The sequence below is a fragment of the Cetorhinus maximus genome, chromosome 3 (assembly GCF_964194155.1).
Source record: "Cetorhinus maximus chromosome 3, sCetMax3.hap1.1, whole genome shotgun sequence".
NCBI lineage: Eukaryota > Metazoa > Chordata > Chondrichthyes > Lamniformes > Cetorhinidae > Cetorhinus > Cetorhinus maximus.
This window is the reverse complement of record NC_135881.1, coordinates 49,686,864-49,705,450: the sequence shown is the minus strand read 5'-3', so window position 1 is coordinate 49,705,450 and position 18,587 is coordinate 49,686,864. Positions and strand designations below refer to the sequence as shown.

The 18,587-nt window shown below is 43.5% G+C and overlaps 1 protein-coding gene across 2 annotated transcripts in view; it reads right to left on the bottom strand.

The window, feature by feature from the left end:
- Positions 1-18,587, bottom strand: part of arhgap21a (Rho GTPase activating protein 21a) — a 279,776-nt gene that overhangs the window by 150,184 nt on the left and 111,005 nt on the right. For both annotated transcript variants that reach the window (XM_078538117.1, XM_078538122.1), the window contains exon 4: positions 11,939-11,963. In XM_078538117.1, coding sequence (XP_078394243.1) covers positions 11,939-11,963 — 25 coding nt within the window. The remainder of the gene's footprint in view (positions 1-11,938; positions 11,964-18,587) is intronic.

Genomic DNA, 18,587 nt, shown 5'->3' with positions numbered 1-18,587 from the left:
CAGACTCGAAGGAAGGAGCACCGGAGCGGTGATATCGGGGCACAGAGTAACTGAAGCCAAAACTGAAAAAGTGACATTACAGCAAAGCGGTGACCTGATTGGTTGGTAGGAGATCTGCACCAAATTTAAAAAACCACTGCAAAACCAATTAATAAATTAATTATATAAGTCAAGATGGCTGGGCAGGTGATGTGCTGTACCTGTATGATGTGGGAGCTGGCAGATCCCATTGCGAGCCACTGTGACCACAAATGCAGCAAGTGTTGGTTGCTAGAGGAACTCCGTCTCAGAATTGATGAGCTGGAGTCCGAGCTCCGGACGCTGTGGCACATCCGGGAGGGGGAGAGTTACCTGGATGTTTTGTTTCAGGAGGCGATCACACCCAGTAGATTAAGTACCTCAAGTTTGGTCAGTGGTCAGGGTCAGCAGGGTGCGACTGCAAGTGAGGCAGGTAGAGGGATCCTGTGTTCAGGAACAGAGGAGCCTCAGCTCTTTCCTTTGTCCAACAGTTATGAGGTACTTGCTCCCTGTGTGGATGAGGAACAGGGCTGTAGGAAGGATGGGCCAGCTGACCACGGCACCGTGGCACAGGAGGCCATTCAAGAGGGGGGAGCAAAAAGACAAGTGGTAGTTGCAGGGGATTCTATAATTAGGGGAATTGATAGCATCCTTTGTAAGCAGGATCGAGTCCCGCATGGTATGTTGCCTGCCCAGTGTCAGGGTGAGGGACATTTCTGACCGGCTTGAAAGGATATTGGAGAGGGAGGGGGAGGATCCAGTTGTTGTGGCCCACGTCGGGACAAATAACATAGGTAAGACTAGGAAAGAGGACCTGTTTGGGGATTATCAGGAACTAGGAACTAAATTAAAGAACAAGTCCTCAAGGGTTATAATCTCCGGATTACTACCCGAGCCACGTGCAAATTGGCATAGGGACGCGAGAATAAGGGAAGTAAACACGTGGCTAAAGGAGTGGTGCGGGAAAGAGGGGTTCCATTTCATGGGGCACTGGCATCAGTAATGAAACAGGAGGGATCTGTACCGTTGGGACAGTCTCCACCTGAACCGATCTGGGACCAATGTTCTAGCGAAAAGGGTAAATAGGGTGGTCAATAGGACTTTAAACTAGAAAGTGGGGGGGGAGGGAAGGGTAAAACTCCAAGAGGTATGACTAATGGGAAACAAAGCAGCAGGTTAGCTTGTGGGGAGGTGGGTTCATCTTCATGGAAAATTATGAAAAAAATGAAAATAAAGGATAGCCCAAGAGAGGTTATTAAAGTCTACAGAACACAAAATAGGACAGAGTGTTTGGAAAGGGCTAGGAATCTAACTTCAAGCACATCAGATAAAGGGACGACAATGAGAAAGGGGACGGGAAATACAAGACTGAAGGTGTTGTATCTGAATGCACGCAGTATATGAAATAAGGTAAATGAGCTTGTGGCGCAGATTGAAATTGGCAGGTATGATGTGGTGGGCATCACGGAGACATGGCTGCAAGGGGATCAGGACTGGGAGCTAAATATCCAAGGTTATACATCCTATCGAAAAGATAGGCAGGTTGGCAGAGGGGGTGGGGTTGCTTTGTTAGTAAGAAATGAAATTAAATCGATAGCAAGAAATGACGTAGGGTCAGATGATGTAGAATCTGTGTGGGTAGAGTTGAGGAACCGCAAAGGTAAATAAACCATAATGGGAGTTATGTACAGGCCTCCGAACAGTAGTCAGGATGTAGGGCACAAGATACACCAGGAGATAGGAAAGGCGTGTAAGAAAGGCAAGGTTACAGTGATAATGGGGGATTTCAATATGCAAGTAGACTGGGAAAATCAGGTTGGTAGTGGATCCCAAGAAAAGGAATTTGTGGAATGTCTACGAGATGGCTTTTTGGAGCAGCTTGTGGTGGAGCCCACTAGGGAACAGGCAATTCTAGATTTAGTGATGTGTAATGAGGCAGATTTGATAAGGGAGCTTAAGGTGAAGGAACCCTTAGGAGGAAGTGACCATAATATGATAGAATTTACCCTGCAATTTGAGAGGAAAAAGCTGGAATCAGATGTAACGGTATTACAGTTGAATAAAGGCAACTACACAGAGGCATGAGGGAGGAGCTGGCCAGAATTGAATGGGAGCTGAGCCTAGCAGGAAAGACAGTGGAACAGCAATGGCAGGAGTTTCTGGGAGTAATTTGGGAGACACAGCAAAAATTCATCCCTAGGAAGAAGCAGCATACTAAAGGGAGGACGAGGCAACCATGGCTGTCAAGGGAAGTCAGGGACAGCATAAAAGAGAAAGCATACAATGCGGCGAAGAGCAGTGGGAAACCAGGGGATTGGGAAGCCTACAAAGACCAACAGACGACAACTAAAAAAGAAATAAGGAGGGAGAAGATTAAATATGAGGGTAAACTAGCCAGTAATATAAAAGCAGATTGCAAGAGTTTTTTTAGATATATAAAGGGTAAGAGAGAGGCAAAAGTGGACATTGGGCCGCTGGAAAATGACGCTGGAGAAGTAATAGTGGGGAACAAAGAAATGACAGAGGAACTGAATAGGTACTTTACGTCAGTCTTCACGGTGGAAGACACAAGTGACATCCCCAAAGTTCAAGAGAGTCGGGGGGCAGAGGTGAGTATGGTGGCCACTACCAAGGAGAAGGTGCTAGGAAAACTGAAAGGTCTGAAGGTGGATAAATCACCTGGACCAGATGGATTACACCCCAGAGTTCTGAAGGAGATGGCTGAAGAGATAGTGGAGGCGTTAGTGGTGATCTTTCAGGAATCACTCGAGTCAGGGAGGGTCCCAGAAGACTGGAAAATCGCTAATGTAACCCCCCTGTTTAAGAAGGGAGTGAGGCAAAAGACGGGAAATTACAGGCCGATTAGCCTGACCTCAGTCGTTGGTAAGATTTTAGAGCCCATTATTAAGGATGAGATTTCAGAATACTTGGAAGTGCATTGTAAAATAGGGCAAAGTCAGCATGGTTTCATCAAGGGGAGGTCATACCTGGCAAATCTGTTAGAATTCTTTGAGGAGGTACCGAGTAGACAAAGGAGAGCCAATGGATGTTATCTGCTTGGACTTCCAGAAGGCCTTTGACAAGGTGCCGCACAGGAGGCTGCTCAGTAAGATAAAAGCCCATGATGTTAGAGGCAAGGTACTAGCATGGATAGAAGATTGGCTGTCTGGCAGGAGGCAGAGAGTGGGGATAAGGGGGTCCTTCTCAGGACGGCAGCCGGTGACTAGTGAAGTTCTGCAGGGGTCAGTGTTGGGACCACAACTTTTCACTTTATACGTTAATGATCTAGATGAAGGAACTGAGGGCATCCTGGCTAAGTTTGCAGATGATACAAAGATAGGTGGAGGGACAGGTAGTATTGAGGAGGCGGGGAGGCTGCAGAAGGATTTGGACAGGTTAGGAGAATGGGCAAAGAAGTGGCAGATGGAATACAACGTGGGGAAGTGTGAGGTCATGCACTTTGGTAGGAAGAATAGGGACATAGATTATTTTCTAAATGGGGAGAGAATTCAGAAATCTGGAGTGCAAAGGGACTTGGGAGTCCTAGTCCAGGATTCTCTTAAGGTTAACTTGCAGGTTGAGTTGGTAGTTAGGAAGGCAAATGCAATGTTGGCATTTATTTCAAGAGGACTAGAATATAAAAGCAGGGATGTGCTGCTGAGGCTTTATAAGGCTCTGGTCAGACCACATTTTGAATATTGTGAGCAATTTTGGGCCCCGTATCTCAGGAAGGATGTGCTGGCCCTGGAGAGGGTCCAGAGGAGGTTCACAAGAATGATCCCAGGAATGAAAGGCTTAACATATGAGGAATGTTTGAGGACTCTGGGTCTATACTCAAAGGAGTTTAGAAGGATATGGGGGGATCTGATTGAAACTTACAGAATACTGAAAGGCCTGGATAGAGTGGACATGGGGAAGATGTTTCCATTACGAGGAGAGACTAGGACCGAGGGCACAGCCTCAGAGTAAAGGGAAGACCTTTTAGAACAGAGATGAGGAGAAACCTCTTTAGCCAGAGAGTGGTGAATCTATGGAATTCATTGCCACAGAAGGCTGTGGAGGCCAGGACATTGAGTGTATTTAAGACCAAGATAGATAGGTTCTTGATTGGTAAGGAGATCAAAGGTTACGGGGAGAAGGCGGGAGAATGGGGTTGAGAAACTTATCAGCCATGATTGAATGGCAGAGCAGACTCAATGGGCCGAATGGCCTAATTTCAGCTCCTAGGTCTTATGGTCTATTTAGGTAAACAGTCTCAATTCTAAATGGAGCTAACTGATGACCCCTTATTAATGCACTTAGTCTTTCACAAAGTTAAATATGATCACACAATTACAAGAAATGGTAATTAAAGCTGTGAAAAAGCAAACCGCTAAAGTTAATATAATGTACACAGCAGCTGTATACTTTAGTCGATAGCATGAACATTCCTACTCAAGTGCTTCTTGCACTCGGTACAATGTATATACAAATAAAATCGCAGAATAGCATTTTAATCGGTGCCAATTTAACTATAATAGTCCCAAAATTGACACGAGTGGTTTGTAGTAGCAAGTTAGATACAAGTTGCTTCAAAGTTATTACGCAGTTTCATTTTTATGGTTGCAGATTTTATTAAAAAACCCATTCACAGGATTTGGGTGATGCTGGTAAGGCTGCATTTACTGCCTGCCACTAATCCCAAGTCAGCGGTGAAGGGCTTTTTCTTTGAATTATTGGAATACTTGCAGCAATGATGCTTCCATCGTGCTATGTAGGAAGTTAGATAGCCCAGTAACAATGAAAAAAACGGCACCATATGTCCAAAGTCAGGATGACGTGCGACTTGGAAGGGAGCACACAAATGAATGAGTTTCTATCATTTTGCTGTACTTTATTTTCTCTGTTTGCAGAAGATTGCACGAGATACATATCACAAAAGTCATCAGTCCCATTTTAGTATATCCATTCACAGAATGAATCTACCCTACTGCTTGCAAAAGGCAGCACAGTAATGTACTGACTCATCCAAAGTGTTAAATGGTCTGTCTTCACCACAGGTGCTGCCTGGCCTGCTGCGTAGGCCTAGCATTTTTAATTGTTCAGATTTCCAGCATTTGCCATTTGTTTCTTATACTAGATATTTTATCAGCTTTTTGTTCCATCCATAATGTTAAAAAAGTTGAACAATAACAAAATGATAACTTTTAATGAAAGCAGCATATGAAAGCAGATAAAATTTCACCAGTTATCTGAAGAAAAAATGAATCTCACGCAATATCTTTTTGTTTATTCATTCATCGAACATGGGCATCACTGGCTAGGCCAGCATTTATTGCCCATCTCTAATTGCCCTCGAATAGGTGGTGGTGAGCTGCCAAATAGATAATATCCTATAAGTATCTGGAAACAACGAACAAAACGCAAAAATTACTAATTGTGCATATGAGTTGAAACCAGAACTAGGTTTAAATGCCCCTCCTCAGAAATGATAAGTTCAAGTAGGTACCACAAAATTCAAATGTGTTTAGCTGCACTTCCCGAAGACAAGTGACAGGCTACGTATCGATGACTTGAAGTGGCTGACAGAGGTTAATGAGTAGTTAATATCCTACAGTTTATGAGCTAAGTGATAGAAGGGGTCATTCAACAGTGCTATCAAGCAATGCTTAGTCAGCAATAACATGCTCACTGATGCTCAGTTTGGGTACCGCCAGGGCCACCCAGCTTCTGACCTCATTACCACCTTGGTCCAAACATGGAAAAAAAAAGCTCAACTCCAGAGGTGGCATGAGAGTGACTATCCTTGACATCAAGTATGGCATCAAGATGCCTAGTAAAACTGCAGTCAATGGGAATCAGGGGGGAAAATCTCCACTGGTTGAAGTCATACCTAGCACAAAAGAAGATCGTTGTGGTTGTTGGAGGTCAATCATCTCAGTTCCAGGACATCACTGCAGTAGTTCCTCAGGGTAGTGTGTCCTCAGCCCAACCATCTTCAGCTGCTTCATCAATTACCTTCCTTTCATCATAAGGTCAGAAGTAGGGATGTTCACTGATGATTGCACAATGTTCAGCACCAGTAGCAACTCCTCAGATACTGTAGCAGTCCATGTCCAAATGCAGCAAGACCTGGACAATACCTAGACTTGGGCTGACAAGGGGAAAGTAACATTTGTGCCACAACCATCTCCAATAAGAGAGAATCTAGCCATTGCCCCGTGACATTCAATGACATTACTATCACTGAATCTCCCACTATCATCTTGGGAGTTACCATTAACCAGAAACTGAACTGAACTCGTCATATAAATACTGTGGCTACAAGAACAAGTCAGACGCTAGGAATCCTCCGGCGAGTAACTCACCTCTTGACTCCCCAAAGCCTGTCCACAAGGCACAAGTCAGGAGTGTGATGGAACACTCCCCACTTGCCTGGAGGAGTGCAGCTCCCACAACACTCAAGAAGCTTGAGACTGTCCAGGACAAAGCAACCCGAATGACTGGCACCACATCCACAAAAATTCACTCTCTCCCCCACTGACTCACAACATTTAAAAAGTATTTAGAGCGCTTGAAACAGGCTAAGTGCTGGAAAATGGATTAGAATAGATAGGTGCTTGATGGCCGGCACAGACATGATAGGCCAAAGGGCCTGTTTCTGTCATGTATAGCTCCATCAGGCCCAGTAGCAGCAGTGTGTACCATCTACAAGGTTCACTGCAGGAATTCACCAAAGCTCCTTAGACAGTACCTTCCAAAACCACAACCATTACCATCTAGAACACCACCACCTGGAAGTTCCCTTCCAAGTCACTCCCTATCCTGGCTTGGAAATATATCGCCGTTCCTTCATTGTCACTGGGTCAAAGTCCTGGAACTCCCTCCTAACAGCACTGTGGGTGTACCTACACCACATGGACTGCAGCGGTTCAAGGCGGCAGCTCACCAGCACCTTATCAAGGGCAACGAGAGATGGGCAATAAATGCTGGCCCAGCCAGCGAAGCACACATCCCGTGAATAAATTTTAAAAAACTCTATTGTCGTTGGCGATGCAAAGATTCCCTTCTGGAAATAGCTTTCTGCCAAGCTCTAAATGGTAGTAGAGACAAAATACTAATGCAAATGTCTACCACAGGTTACCATTGTTCTTGCTGTACGCATTCTCTATGCAGGTTCACATTGCTGGCTTGTATAAATTTTCCTGAACAATTTAAGAAAGCCAGTATGTATAAGTGGCAATTCGCAACTTTGGGTAGGTGGGAAAGATACTTGGAGAAAAAAAATCAATGAAATTATACCTCAATAAACTATAATCATAACTATATTGCACTGATCTCAGGCTTTTAAGGAAGGAATCTTTCAAAACACCAATAACATAACATTTACAAAAGCATTTTTTTGGCTAGTCTAGCATCCCTTAAAAGCCCTGCTGTTAAAAAAAAGCTCCAGGAAGGCACCCTGAGGTTTCATCATCTAATTGCTATAGTGTACAATTATTTGTGAAAAATATGTTCCAATGTCCAGAACATCAATAACTGGGTGCTGGAGCATAGCCACTTCCCCAGTATCGCTCCTAACTAATCCAATCAATGGGAGAATGGGGAACATTTACCGAGGCAATGGATGCAATTAATCATCTCATTTCAAACAGAAGTAACTGGATTGCGATAAGGAGCAGAAACCCAGGCCAAATTGAAATTGTTGCACTTATGAAATGGCTGAATTTTCCAATAAAAGCACCAATAAAAAAATTTAAGTCACTTCAAATGTATTCCAAATCTAATGCTAATATTTAAGGGACTTGTACAGAAAGTCAATCACCGTCCTTCATCCAGATTTATGCTTAAAAGCTTCTGATTAAAAGTAGTCCTGAAGCAAACAGTTGTGTGTCAAATGCTCCCTGATGTGACATCATTATGTTTTAGTAACATTATGAATGCAAATCAAGGACTCTTATTCATGGTTCTTATTCACAATGAAGGATAGAATGTACAGCACAAAAATAGGCCATCTGGCCCAATGAGGCTAAGACTGCATTTACAGTCCCATAAGCCTCCTCCCACCCTATTGACTGGTTTTGCAAATTTAAATGTGAAAGAGAAGAAAAAGAGGGAGTATTCGAGATTGGGAGAGAGAGGAAAAAGAGACCACAAGCTGAAGATGGTTGGGCTGCTTCATCAATGGACCTTCCTTCCAACATAAGGTCAGAAGTGGAGCTGCTCGCTGATGATTGCACAATGTTCAGCACCATTCGCTCAGCGAAGGAACAGCGATATATTTCCAAGTCAGGACGCGGAGTGGTTTGGAGGAAAACTTCCAGGAGGTGGTGTTCCCATCTGTCTGCTGCCCTTGTCCTTCTAGATGGTAGCAGTCGTGGGTTTGGAAGGTGCTGTCTAGGGAGGCTTGGTGAGTTCCTGCAGTACATCTTGTAGATGGCACACACTGCAGCCACTGTGCGTCAGTGGAGGAGGGGGTGAATGCTTGTCAATGGGGTGCCAATCAAGCAGGCTGCTTTGTCCTGGATAGTGTCAAGCTTCCTGAGTGTTGTTGGAGCTGCACTCATCCAGGCAAGTGGAGATTATTCCTAAGATACTGAAGCATTCCATGTCCAAGTGCAGCAAGACCTGGACAACATCCAGGCTTGGACTGACAAGTGGCAAGTAACATTCACGCCACAAAAGTGCCAGGCAACAACCATCTCCAATAAGAGAGAATTTAGCCATCACCCCTTGACATTCAATGGCATTACTATCACTGAAACCCCCACAATGGCTTACCATTGACAAGAAACTAGAAACTGAACTGGGCTAGCCATATAAATACTGTGGCTACTAGAGCAGGTCAGAGGCTAGGACTCCTGTGGCGAGTAACTGACCTCCTGACTCCCCAAAGCCTATCCACCATCTACAAGGCACAAGTCAGGAGTGTGATGTGGTGGAATACACCCCACTCACTTGGTTGAGTGCAGCTCCAACGACACTCAAGAAGCTTGACACCATCCAGGATGAAACAACCAACTTAAATGGCACCCCATCCACAAACATTCACTCCCACCACCACTGACGCACAGTTGCAGCAGTGTGTACCATCTACAAGATGCATTGCAGGAATTCACCAAGGCTCCTAGACATCACCTTCCAAACCCACAACCATTACTCTCTAGAAGGACACAGGCAGCAGACAGATGGCAACACCACCACCTGAAGTGCCTCTCCAAGCCACTCGTCATCCTGACTTGGAAATGTATCGCTGTTCCTTCACTGTTGCTGGGTCAAAATCCTGGAACTCCCTCCCAAACAGCACCGTCAGTGTCTTACATCATGCGGACTGCAGCAGTTCAAGGAGGCAGCTCAACACCACCTTCACAAGGGCAATTAGGGATGAGCAATAAATGGTAGCCTAGCAAGTAATGCCTACATCCCATAAATGAATAAAAATAAACAACCAGTTCAGGCATGATTGTATTGAATGGTGGAGCGGGCTCAAAGAGCCAAAAGGCCTACTCCTGCTCTATGTTCCTATGGGGTGGGGGGGGTCACGACAGAGGAGAAGAAGCACGAGAAAGAGATGATAGGGAAAAGTTCTGAGGAGGCATATTCAACTTGAAATTTTAACTCTGTTGCTCTCTCCTGCACTAACTGCAGAATTAAGAACTGCTGCCACACCTGCTGCGCATTTCCAGCGCTATGTTTTTGTTTCATAATACATTAGACGGGTTTACATATCCATTCCCAAACTGCCTACACAGCAATTTTGAAGCTTAAAAAGGGCAACAAAAGAAATCAGTGTAGTGCTAATTCTTTCATAACATTTAGCATTTTCCCTTTAAGATTCTTCAATTGAATGTTTCTAATAATGTTCTACTAATGATAAAACAACAGATGTGTCTAGACAATGCCTTTAATCTTCAATTAAAAATATCATTCCCATTCAAGTGGTTTGTGGGGTTTAATTAGTTACACATTAAATAACTTTTTTTAAATTCATGCAACCACGCTTTGCAACATGAATTGAACATTAATTTGTGCATTCCTCAGAAACAGAATACTTTCAATGTTTACAATAGCTTCTCAGGCTCCGAATATTTTTTTATAGTTTGTCTTGTTTGGATTTTTAAAATTTAATTTCCTTGGAGCTGGATCAATTCCAACAGAACCTAGAAGCCAAACATTAGGCAATATAAATTCCTACCATTGTCCTCATTTAACAACAATTCACTGTTTTAAACAAAGGATTGCCGCCAACAGCAGTACAGCAAATCAAATACTGTACAGTGATTTGCAGGAGGTGTATGTAAAGCTGTATGGAACAGTGTGAGAATATGTTAAGTGCATGCTATGTTCCTTGTTAAATGGCATTTGCAAAAATTCACAGTATATCATGCTGTCCCAAGTATTTTTCATTTATTAATTTTCCTTGTAAGCATCAATTGCTTCTTTATCTTGCCTTCATATTTGATCACATCTCCCTTTTCATCCATGGGATGCCAGCCTTAATTATATTCCAACTTGGAACTCTTGATTTTTAGTCATGCATCTATCTCTTCTCTTGTAGAACCTTAAAAAGTCATCTGATCAGCACTCTGTGCTGCCTCTTCACTACAGCAAACTAAAATTAATTGTACTGCTTTGCATCAGATATTTACCCACTTTCGGTGACATCGTTTGAAGAGGAGCAACGGAGTTCTCAAAGGGTACTTTGCAACATGTATCCCTCAATCAACAGCACAAACAGATTATCTGGTCATTTAACTCATTCATATTTGTAGAACCTGTTGTGTGCAAATTGGTGGCCACATTTCCCTATATTACAACAGTAACTACAATTCAAAAGTACTTCATTGACTGGTGAGTGCTTTGACATCTTGAAGTCATAAAAGGCACTATATGAATGCAAGCTCTTTTTCTTATGCTGCACCAAAAGATATCCAAAGCAGAAACGGAAATAAATTATGAGGGGACAAGAGAACAGATCCTCATCAAGTTTGAGGATACAGATAAAATGGTGTCCATATAAATCACTCAAGGAGTTAAAAAGTAGAGCTCCTCACACCCATAACCCAAAATGCAACCATGCAATGCTACAGACAGGTGAGAATATTTCTGTTAATTTATTCGATTCTATTCTCACTTTGTGGCTAGATGCATGAGCAGCCAAGTGGGGGTTACGAGATAACAATCAGAAACCAAAATTTTAGCTTCTCTCTCCCTGGCCTAGGGATGACACAATTGTAAAACTATTTGCAACAAAATTTGCTGGTATTCAAATACGCCAATGTGTAAAATTAAGGAGCTTCCCGATTTGGTCCTCAAACATACATAGTTATATAAGCACTCAATAAAAGAAAACGTTGGAAATATTCAGTACGTCTGGCATCATCTGTAGAGAGTGAGAGAGTTGAAGTTTCAGGACGATGATCTTTCATCAAAACTGTTTTTGCTGAAATTCATTGATCTAAAATATTAAATTTGTTCACTCTCCACAGATGCTGCTGGGACTGAATATTTCCAGCATGTTCTGTTTATATTTCAGATTTCCAGCACCTACAGTATTTTGCTCTTACACTGCATCTTTAAACCAAAACTGCAGAATTAAGACTTAGCCAAGTTTAATTAGATCCACTGTGTGCATCTATTTGACATCAAAAATATTCACTACTAATGAAGAATATACATGAGAGAGGACAGCACTGGACATTTATTGAAGTACCTACAAAATTGGAGCAAGGGCAAATTTCCTAATGTGCAGTACTTAAGAGAAAATATTTAAAACAAATAATACACCCAAGTATACATTATGCTTAAGGTTAGTGTACAGTTATTAAAGCTTCTGTTTCAGGGCCTAACATGTAGAAAGCATATGTCACGTTAAAAAAAATAACTTCATGTTATCAGTGCTATTATAAAGCTATACATGAACAAGACAGGCCATACTCACCCGCTTTATTTCCATTCTCTTCATCCTGACAAAAAAGAAGAGAGTTAATTCTATAATACAGTTACTTGTATAATATTCAATTTCCAAACAAAAGTAACATTTTAAGCAAGGTAACAGGACTTTAGGTGCTTTTATAGTGGATTTAAACCCACAAAAGCAAATTGATATTCCAAAGAGCTCAGCACAGAATCTTCATAATGGGGTGTTTCCCACCATTTCCAACATCAAGTTCCAGACCTTAGCTTCATTATTGGTAGGCCTTTATAAATTAACAGTCAAGCCCTTGATAATGTGATAGCGGAGCACAAGCCACTTGGAACTCTACAAGCAATTGTCAGCTAACTCAAAAACAGCATTGGTAGAACTTCTGGAATGCTTTCATCCATCAGTGTTCCTTGATGCAAAAACTACAAAACCTACAGAATTTATTTTTATATGAAGAGGTCACGCCTGACAAACTCGATTAATTTTTGTTTTGAAGAGATGATTAAGTATGTTCAGGGAAATGCCTATACATGTCATATATATGTACTTCCAGAAGATACTTGATAATGTCCCTCATAAGAGACCATTTAACTAAAGTTGAAACTCCTGGCGCTGAAGGGAAATTATTGATCTGGTGGAAAAGTCGCGTTCTGAAAAGGAGAGAGAATAGGGATAATGTATGGTACTCTATTAGGCGGGATGCGACTAGTGGTGCACCGCAAGGAATTGTGTTGGGAGCTCAATTATTTACATTTAATGACTTGGATCAGGCTTATCCAAAATACGGTCCACAGAACCCCTCTATGCGGCCCCTGGACCAGTTTTCAACTTGCCAGTCAAATAGATAAGTTGAATGGAAGGTTCTGCGTGGAGTTGCTCCTCCAATCACAAGCCATTTCAATCCTGTGTTTCCTGCAACAAATGTAGGAGAGAAACAATCTGTGACTGCAGGAGCAGTGGCGGTGAGTTTGGGGTCCAAGGATTGTGGCCCAGAAAACAGAGGTGTCGGGGAAGGGGGCCTGCTGGCATTTGAATGAGTGGCTGGAAACGCAAAGCGAGAGCAAGGAGGTGGTGAGAGTGTTGGGGGGGTGGGGGGTGGGGGGGTGGTCTAGAGAGTGCGTGTGAGAGGTGAGGTGTGTGATCGAGACACATTGGGGCCCGAGAGATTATGGTGGGGAGGAGGGGGGGGAGCTTGAGCATCAGCAGGAAGCACAGCAGTGCATCCACGACGCTGAGAGTTACGTGGATAGCCCGTTTTTAGATGTGGTCACCCTGCAGCTTAAGGTAGTGCAGTCAGAAAAGGAATGGGTGACCACCAGTCAGAAGAAGGGAGGCAGGCAGGTAGTCAGGAAGGCATCAGAGTGCATCTCACTCAAGAACAGTTTTGCTGAGTTGAAAAACAGTGAGGCTGACTGTTCCCTTGAGGAGTGCACCAGAGCCCAGCAGCACAAGAGGGGAGGAGAAAGAGAAGAGAAGCAATAGTGATAGGAGACTCAATAGTGAGGAACCAGAGACATGACTCCAGGATGGTGTGTTGCCTTCCTGGGGATAGGGTCAAGGTTGCCACTGAACAGCTGCAGGGCATTCTGAAGGGGGAGGATGAACAGAGATCGTGGTTCACATTGGAACCAACGACATAGGTAGAAAAAGGGAAGAGGTCCTGCAACAAGAATTTAGGGAGCTAGGTAGCAGATTGAAAAGCAGGACATCAAAAGGCTGTAATCTCTGGATTACTCCCATTGCCACGTGCTAGTGAATATAGGAATAGGTGGATAGAGCAGATGAATGTGTGGCTGAAGAGTTGGTGCAGGAGGGAGGGTTTTAGATTCTTGGATCACTGGTCCTTTTCTGGGGATGGTGGGACCTGTACAAGTCCGACAGGTTGCACCTGAGCCGGAACAGGGCCAATATCCTTGCAGGGGGGTTTGCTTGTGTTGTTGGTGGGGGCTTAAACTAATTTGGCAGGGGGTAGGATACTGAGTGGAGATATAGTATGGGGTGATGCACAGACAAGTATAGAGGAAAAATCAAGTCAGTCTGGAAGGCAGTGCATATATAGTCAAGTTAAGGCACAAGGGAGCAGGGCAAGGCCAGATGGCATTTATTTTAATACAAGGAGTCTTGCGAGTTGCGAATGTTGATTAACACATGGGAATATGATATCATTGTTATCACGGAGACATGGTTGAGGGAGGGGCAGGACTGGCAGCTCAATATTTCGGGCTATAGAATCTTCGTGGTGGTTGGGGGGGGTGGATAAACATGTGTAAAAGAGGTGGTGAGGTTGCAATATTGATCAAGGAGTCAATTACTGCAATAAGGAGGGATGTTATCTTAGAAGGTTGCTCAAATGAGGCCATATGGGTTTAACTTAAAAACAAAAAGGGAAATCACATTGCTGGAAGTGTGCTGTAGACCCCCAACACACAAGTCAAGGAGAGATGGAAGGGCAGATATGTAGGCAAATCTCAGAAGTGTAAAAATAATAGGGTAATAATGGTAGGGGATTTCAAGTTCCCTAATATTAACTGGGATAGACAAAGTGTGAAAGGCTTAGAGGGGGCAGAATTCTTAAAATGTATCCAGGAGAGCTTTTTAAAGCCAGATGTCGAAAAGTCCTACAAGAGAGGGGGCTGTGCTGGACCTAATTTTAGGGAACGAAGCCAGACAAGTGGTAGAAGTATCTGTGGGGGAGCATTTCGGTGATAGCGACCATAACTCAGTAAGATTTATGGCACTTATGGAAAAGGACAAATATGGGCCAGAAATAAAAGGTTCTGAATTGGGGAAAGGCCTATTTTAATATAAGACAGGATCTGGCCAAAGTGGACTGGGAGCAGCTACTAGTAGGAAAATCTACATCAGAGTAGTGGGAGTCTATAAAAAAGGAAATAGAGAGTGTGCAAGGCCAACACTTTCCTGTAAAGGTGAAGAGTGGGACCAACAAGTCCAGAGAACCCTGGATGTCGAGGAATGTACAGGGTCGCATGAAAAAAAAAGGGAAGCTTATGGTAGATACCGAGGGCTTAAAATAGTGGAAGCCTGGAGGAGTATAGAAAGTGCAGGGGGTTACTTAAAAAAGAAATTAGGAGGGTGGAGAAGGGGTATAAAAAAACACTGGCAGGCAAAATAAAGTAAAATCCAAAGGCGTTTTATAAGTATATTAGGGGCAAGAGGATAACCAGGGAAAAGAGTAGTGCCCATTAGGGACCAAAGTGGCAATCTGAGAGAGGAGCCGGAAGATGTAGGTGAGCTTTAAAATGAGCACTTTGCATCTGTATTCACTATAGAGGAGGATGATGTAGATATAGAAATCATGGAGGGGGACTGTGATATACTTCAACAAATTAGCATTGAGAGGGAGGAGGTATTAGCAGTTTTAGCAGGAAGTGGATAACTCCCCAGGCCCAGATGAGATGTATCCCAGGCTGCTGTGGGAGGTAAGAGAGGGGATTGCAGGGGCCCTGACATTAGTTTTCAAACCCTCTCTGGCCACAGGAGAGGTGCCAGAGTACTGGACGGCAGCTAAGGTATCATTATTCAAGAGGAGTGGTAGGGATAAACCAGGGAACTATAGGCCAGTGAGTCTAACATCTAACAGTGGTAGGGAAACTTTTGGAAAAAATTCTGAGGGACAGAATTAGTCTCTACTTGGAGAGGCAAGGATTAATCAAGGATAATCAGAATGGCTTTATCAAGGGGAGATCATGTCTAACAAATTTGATTGAATTTTTCAAGGGAGTTACTAGATGTGTAGATGAGGGTAGTGCAGTTGATGTAGTCTACATGGACTTCAGTAAGGCTTTTGACAAGGTCTTGCATGGAAGACTGGTCAAGGTGGTAAGAGCCCATGGGATCCAAGGCAATTTGGATCCAAAACTGGCTTAGTGGCAGGAGACAGAGGGTGATGGTCGAAGGTGGTTTTGTGACTGGAAGCCAGCGTCCAGTATCGTACTGCAGGATTTGGTCGCTTGCTGTTTGTTGTGTATATTAATGATCTAGACATGAATGTAGGAGGTATGATCAGTAAGTTCGCAGATGACACAAAAATTGATGGTGTGGTAAATAGCGAGGAGGAAAGTCTTACACTACAGGATGATATAGATGGGCTGATCAGATGGGCAGAACAGTGACAAATGGAAGTTAATCCTGAAAAGTGAGAGATGATGCATTTTCGAAGGACTAACAAGGGAAGGGAATACAGGGAGAGTGATAGGACCTGAGAAAGTACAGGATCAGAGGGGCCTCAGTGTGCATGTCCGCAGATTTAAGGCAAGGAGCAGGAGGTTTAGAGGGGATTTAAGGAAAACTTTTTTCACCCACAGGGTGAGGGGTGTCTGGAACTCTCTGCCTGAAAGGGTGGTAGAGGTGGGAACCCTCACAACATGTAAGTAGTAGTTAGACAAACACCTAAAATGCAATAGCATACAAGGCTACGGGTCAAGTGCTGGAAAATGGGATTAGAGTAGAAAAAGGGCTTGATGACTGGCGCAGACACAATGGGCCGAAGGGCCTCTTTCTATGCTGTAAAACCCTGACTTTATGATTTTAAAAAGTATTGCAGGCAATGTCAAGGTATACTCCCATACTCCCTTGATGGGGAAAAGTAGGGCAAATAATCCAGAGCGCCCTGGATGATGAGAGAGATAGAGCTAAAGATGAAAAGGAAAAACTGCGATTCCAACAGATGTCAGGTAGAAAATACAATAGAGAATCAGGTGAATGGAGAATAGAAGGACCAGAGGTGAAGTGAAGAAACTAATAAGAAAAGCAATGAGAGAGCATGAAGAGGCTGGCAGCGAACACAAAGGGAATCCCAAGGTCTTCTATACACATGTAAATAATAAAAGGGTGGTAAAAGAAAGAGTAGGGCCAATTAGTGACAAAAAAGGGGAGTTGCATTTGGAGGCTGGAGGAACAGCGGAGGTGTTGAGCGAGCACTTTGCATCTGTCTTTACAGAGGACGAACTTGCTACCCAGGCTGAGGTGAGGGGAGGTAACTGGTACACTAGGAGAACTTGCAATCAAGAGGGAAGTGGTGTTGGAAAGGCTGTCTTTGATTAAAATAGATAAAGTACCAGGACCAGATGAGAAGCATCCAAGGGTACAGAGTGAAGTGAGAGTGGAAACTGCAGGAGGTACAAGTGATAATCTTCCAGTCTTCCTTAAACACAGGGAGGGTGCCAAAGGAGTGGAGAATTGTGAATGTTACACCCTTGTTCAAAAAAGGGTGCAAGGATAAAGCTGGCAACTACAGGCCAGTCAATTTAGCCTCAATGGTAGGGAAACTTCTGGAAACTATAGTACGGGATAAAATCAATAATCATTTAGATAAGTGCAAGATATTTAAAGAAAGCCAGCATGGGGTCATTGAGGGAAAATCTTGTTTAACTAACTTGGAGTTTTTTGAGGAGGTTACAGAAAAGGTTGATGGAGGAAACACGGTTGGTGTGGTGTATATGGATTTTCAAAAGGTATCTGATATAGTGCCACACAATAGACTTGAGCAAAATTCTAGGTCATGGAATAAAAAGGAAAGTAGGCACTTGGATAAGAAATTGGCTGAGTGACAGGAAACAGAGTAGTGACAAATTGTTAATTTTCAGATTGGTGGAAGATTTGTAGTGGGGTTCCCCAGAGGTCAGCAGTGTTGGGACCCTTGCTCTTCCTGATATATATTAATGACCTAGACTGTGGTGTTCAGGGCTTGATTTCAAAATTTGCGAATGATATGAAGATTGGAAACGTTGTCAACTGTGATGGGGATAGTCTTCAACTTCTAAAGGACATAGACATGTTGGTGGATTGGGCAGACAAGTGGCAGATGAAGTTCAATGCAGAGAAGTGTGAGGTGATTCGTTTTGGTAGGAAAGATATGGTGAGACAGTATAAAGTAAAGGGGAAGCCTCTAAAGGAGGTGCAGGAACAGAGCAATCTCGGTGCATACATATAAAGGTCATTGAAGATGTCAGGGCATGTTGAGCGAGCAGTTAAAGCATATAGTATCTTAGGCTTTATTAATAGGGGCAGAGTAAGGTGGTCATGTTGACCTTGTATAAGGCACTAGTTAGGCCTCATCTGGAATACTGCATCCAGTTCTGGACACCATACTTGAGGAAGGATGTGAAGACATTGGAGGAAGTACAGAGGAGATTCACAAGAATTATTCCCAGGATGAAGAAAGGTAGCTATGAGGATAGATTGGGGAGGCTGGGACTGTTTTCCTTGGAGGAAAGGCGGCTGAGAGACGACTTGATAGAGGTATTCAAGATCCTGAGGGGGGACATGGTAAATAGTGAGAAACTGTTCCCACTCGATAACATCAAGAACTAGAGGGCACAGATTCAAAATAATTGGGAAAAGGAGTAAATGTGATGAAGAGAAAAACTTTTCACCCAGAGGGTGGCTGGAACCTGGAACAAAATTCCTGAAAGGGTGGTGGAGGCAGGTTCAATCGTGGTATTCAAAAGGGAATTGGATTGCTACCTGAAAAGAGGGAATGTGCAAGGTTACGGGGATAAGGCAAGGGTGTGGGTCTAGGTGGAATGCTCTTTCAGAGAGCCAGTGCAGACTCAATGGGCTGGATGGCCTCCTTCTGCACTGTAAACATACTGTGATACTGAGAGAGGTGTAGGGGTGGGGGGTCGTCGTGAGACTGTGGGGT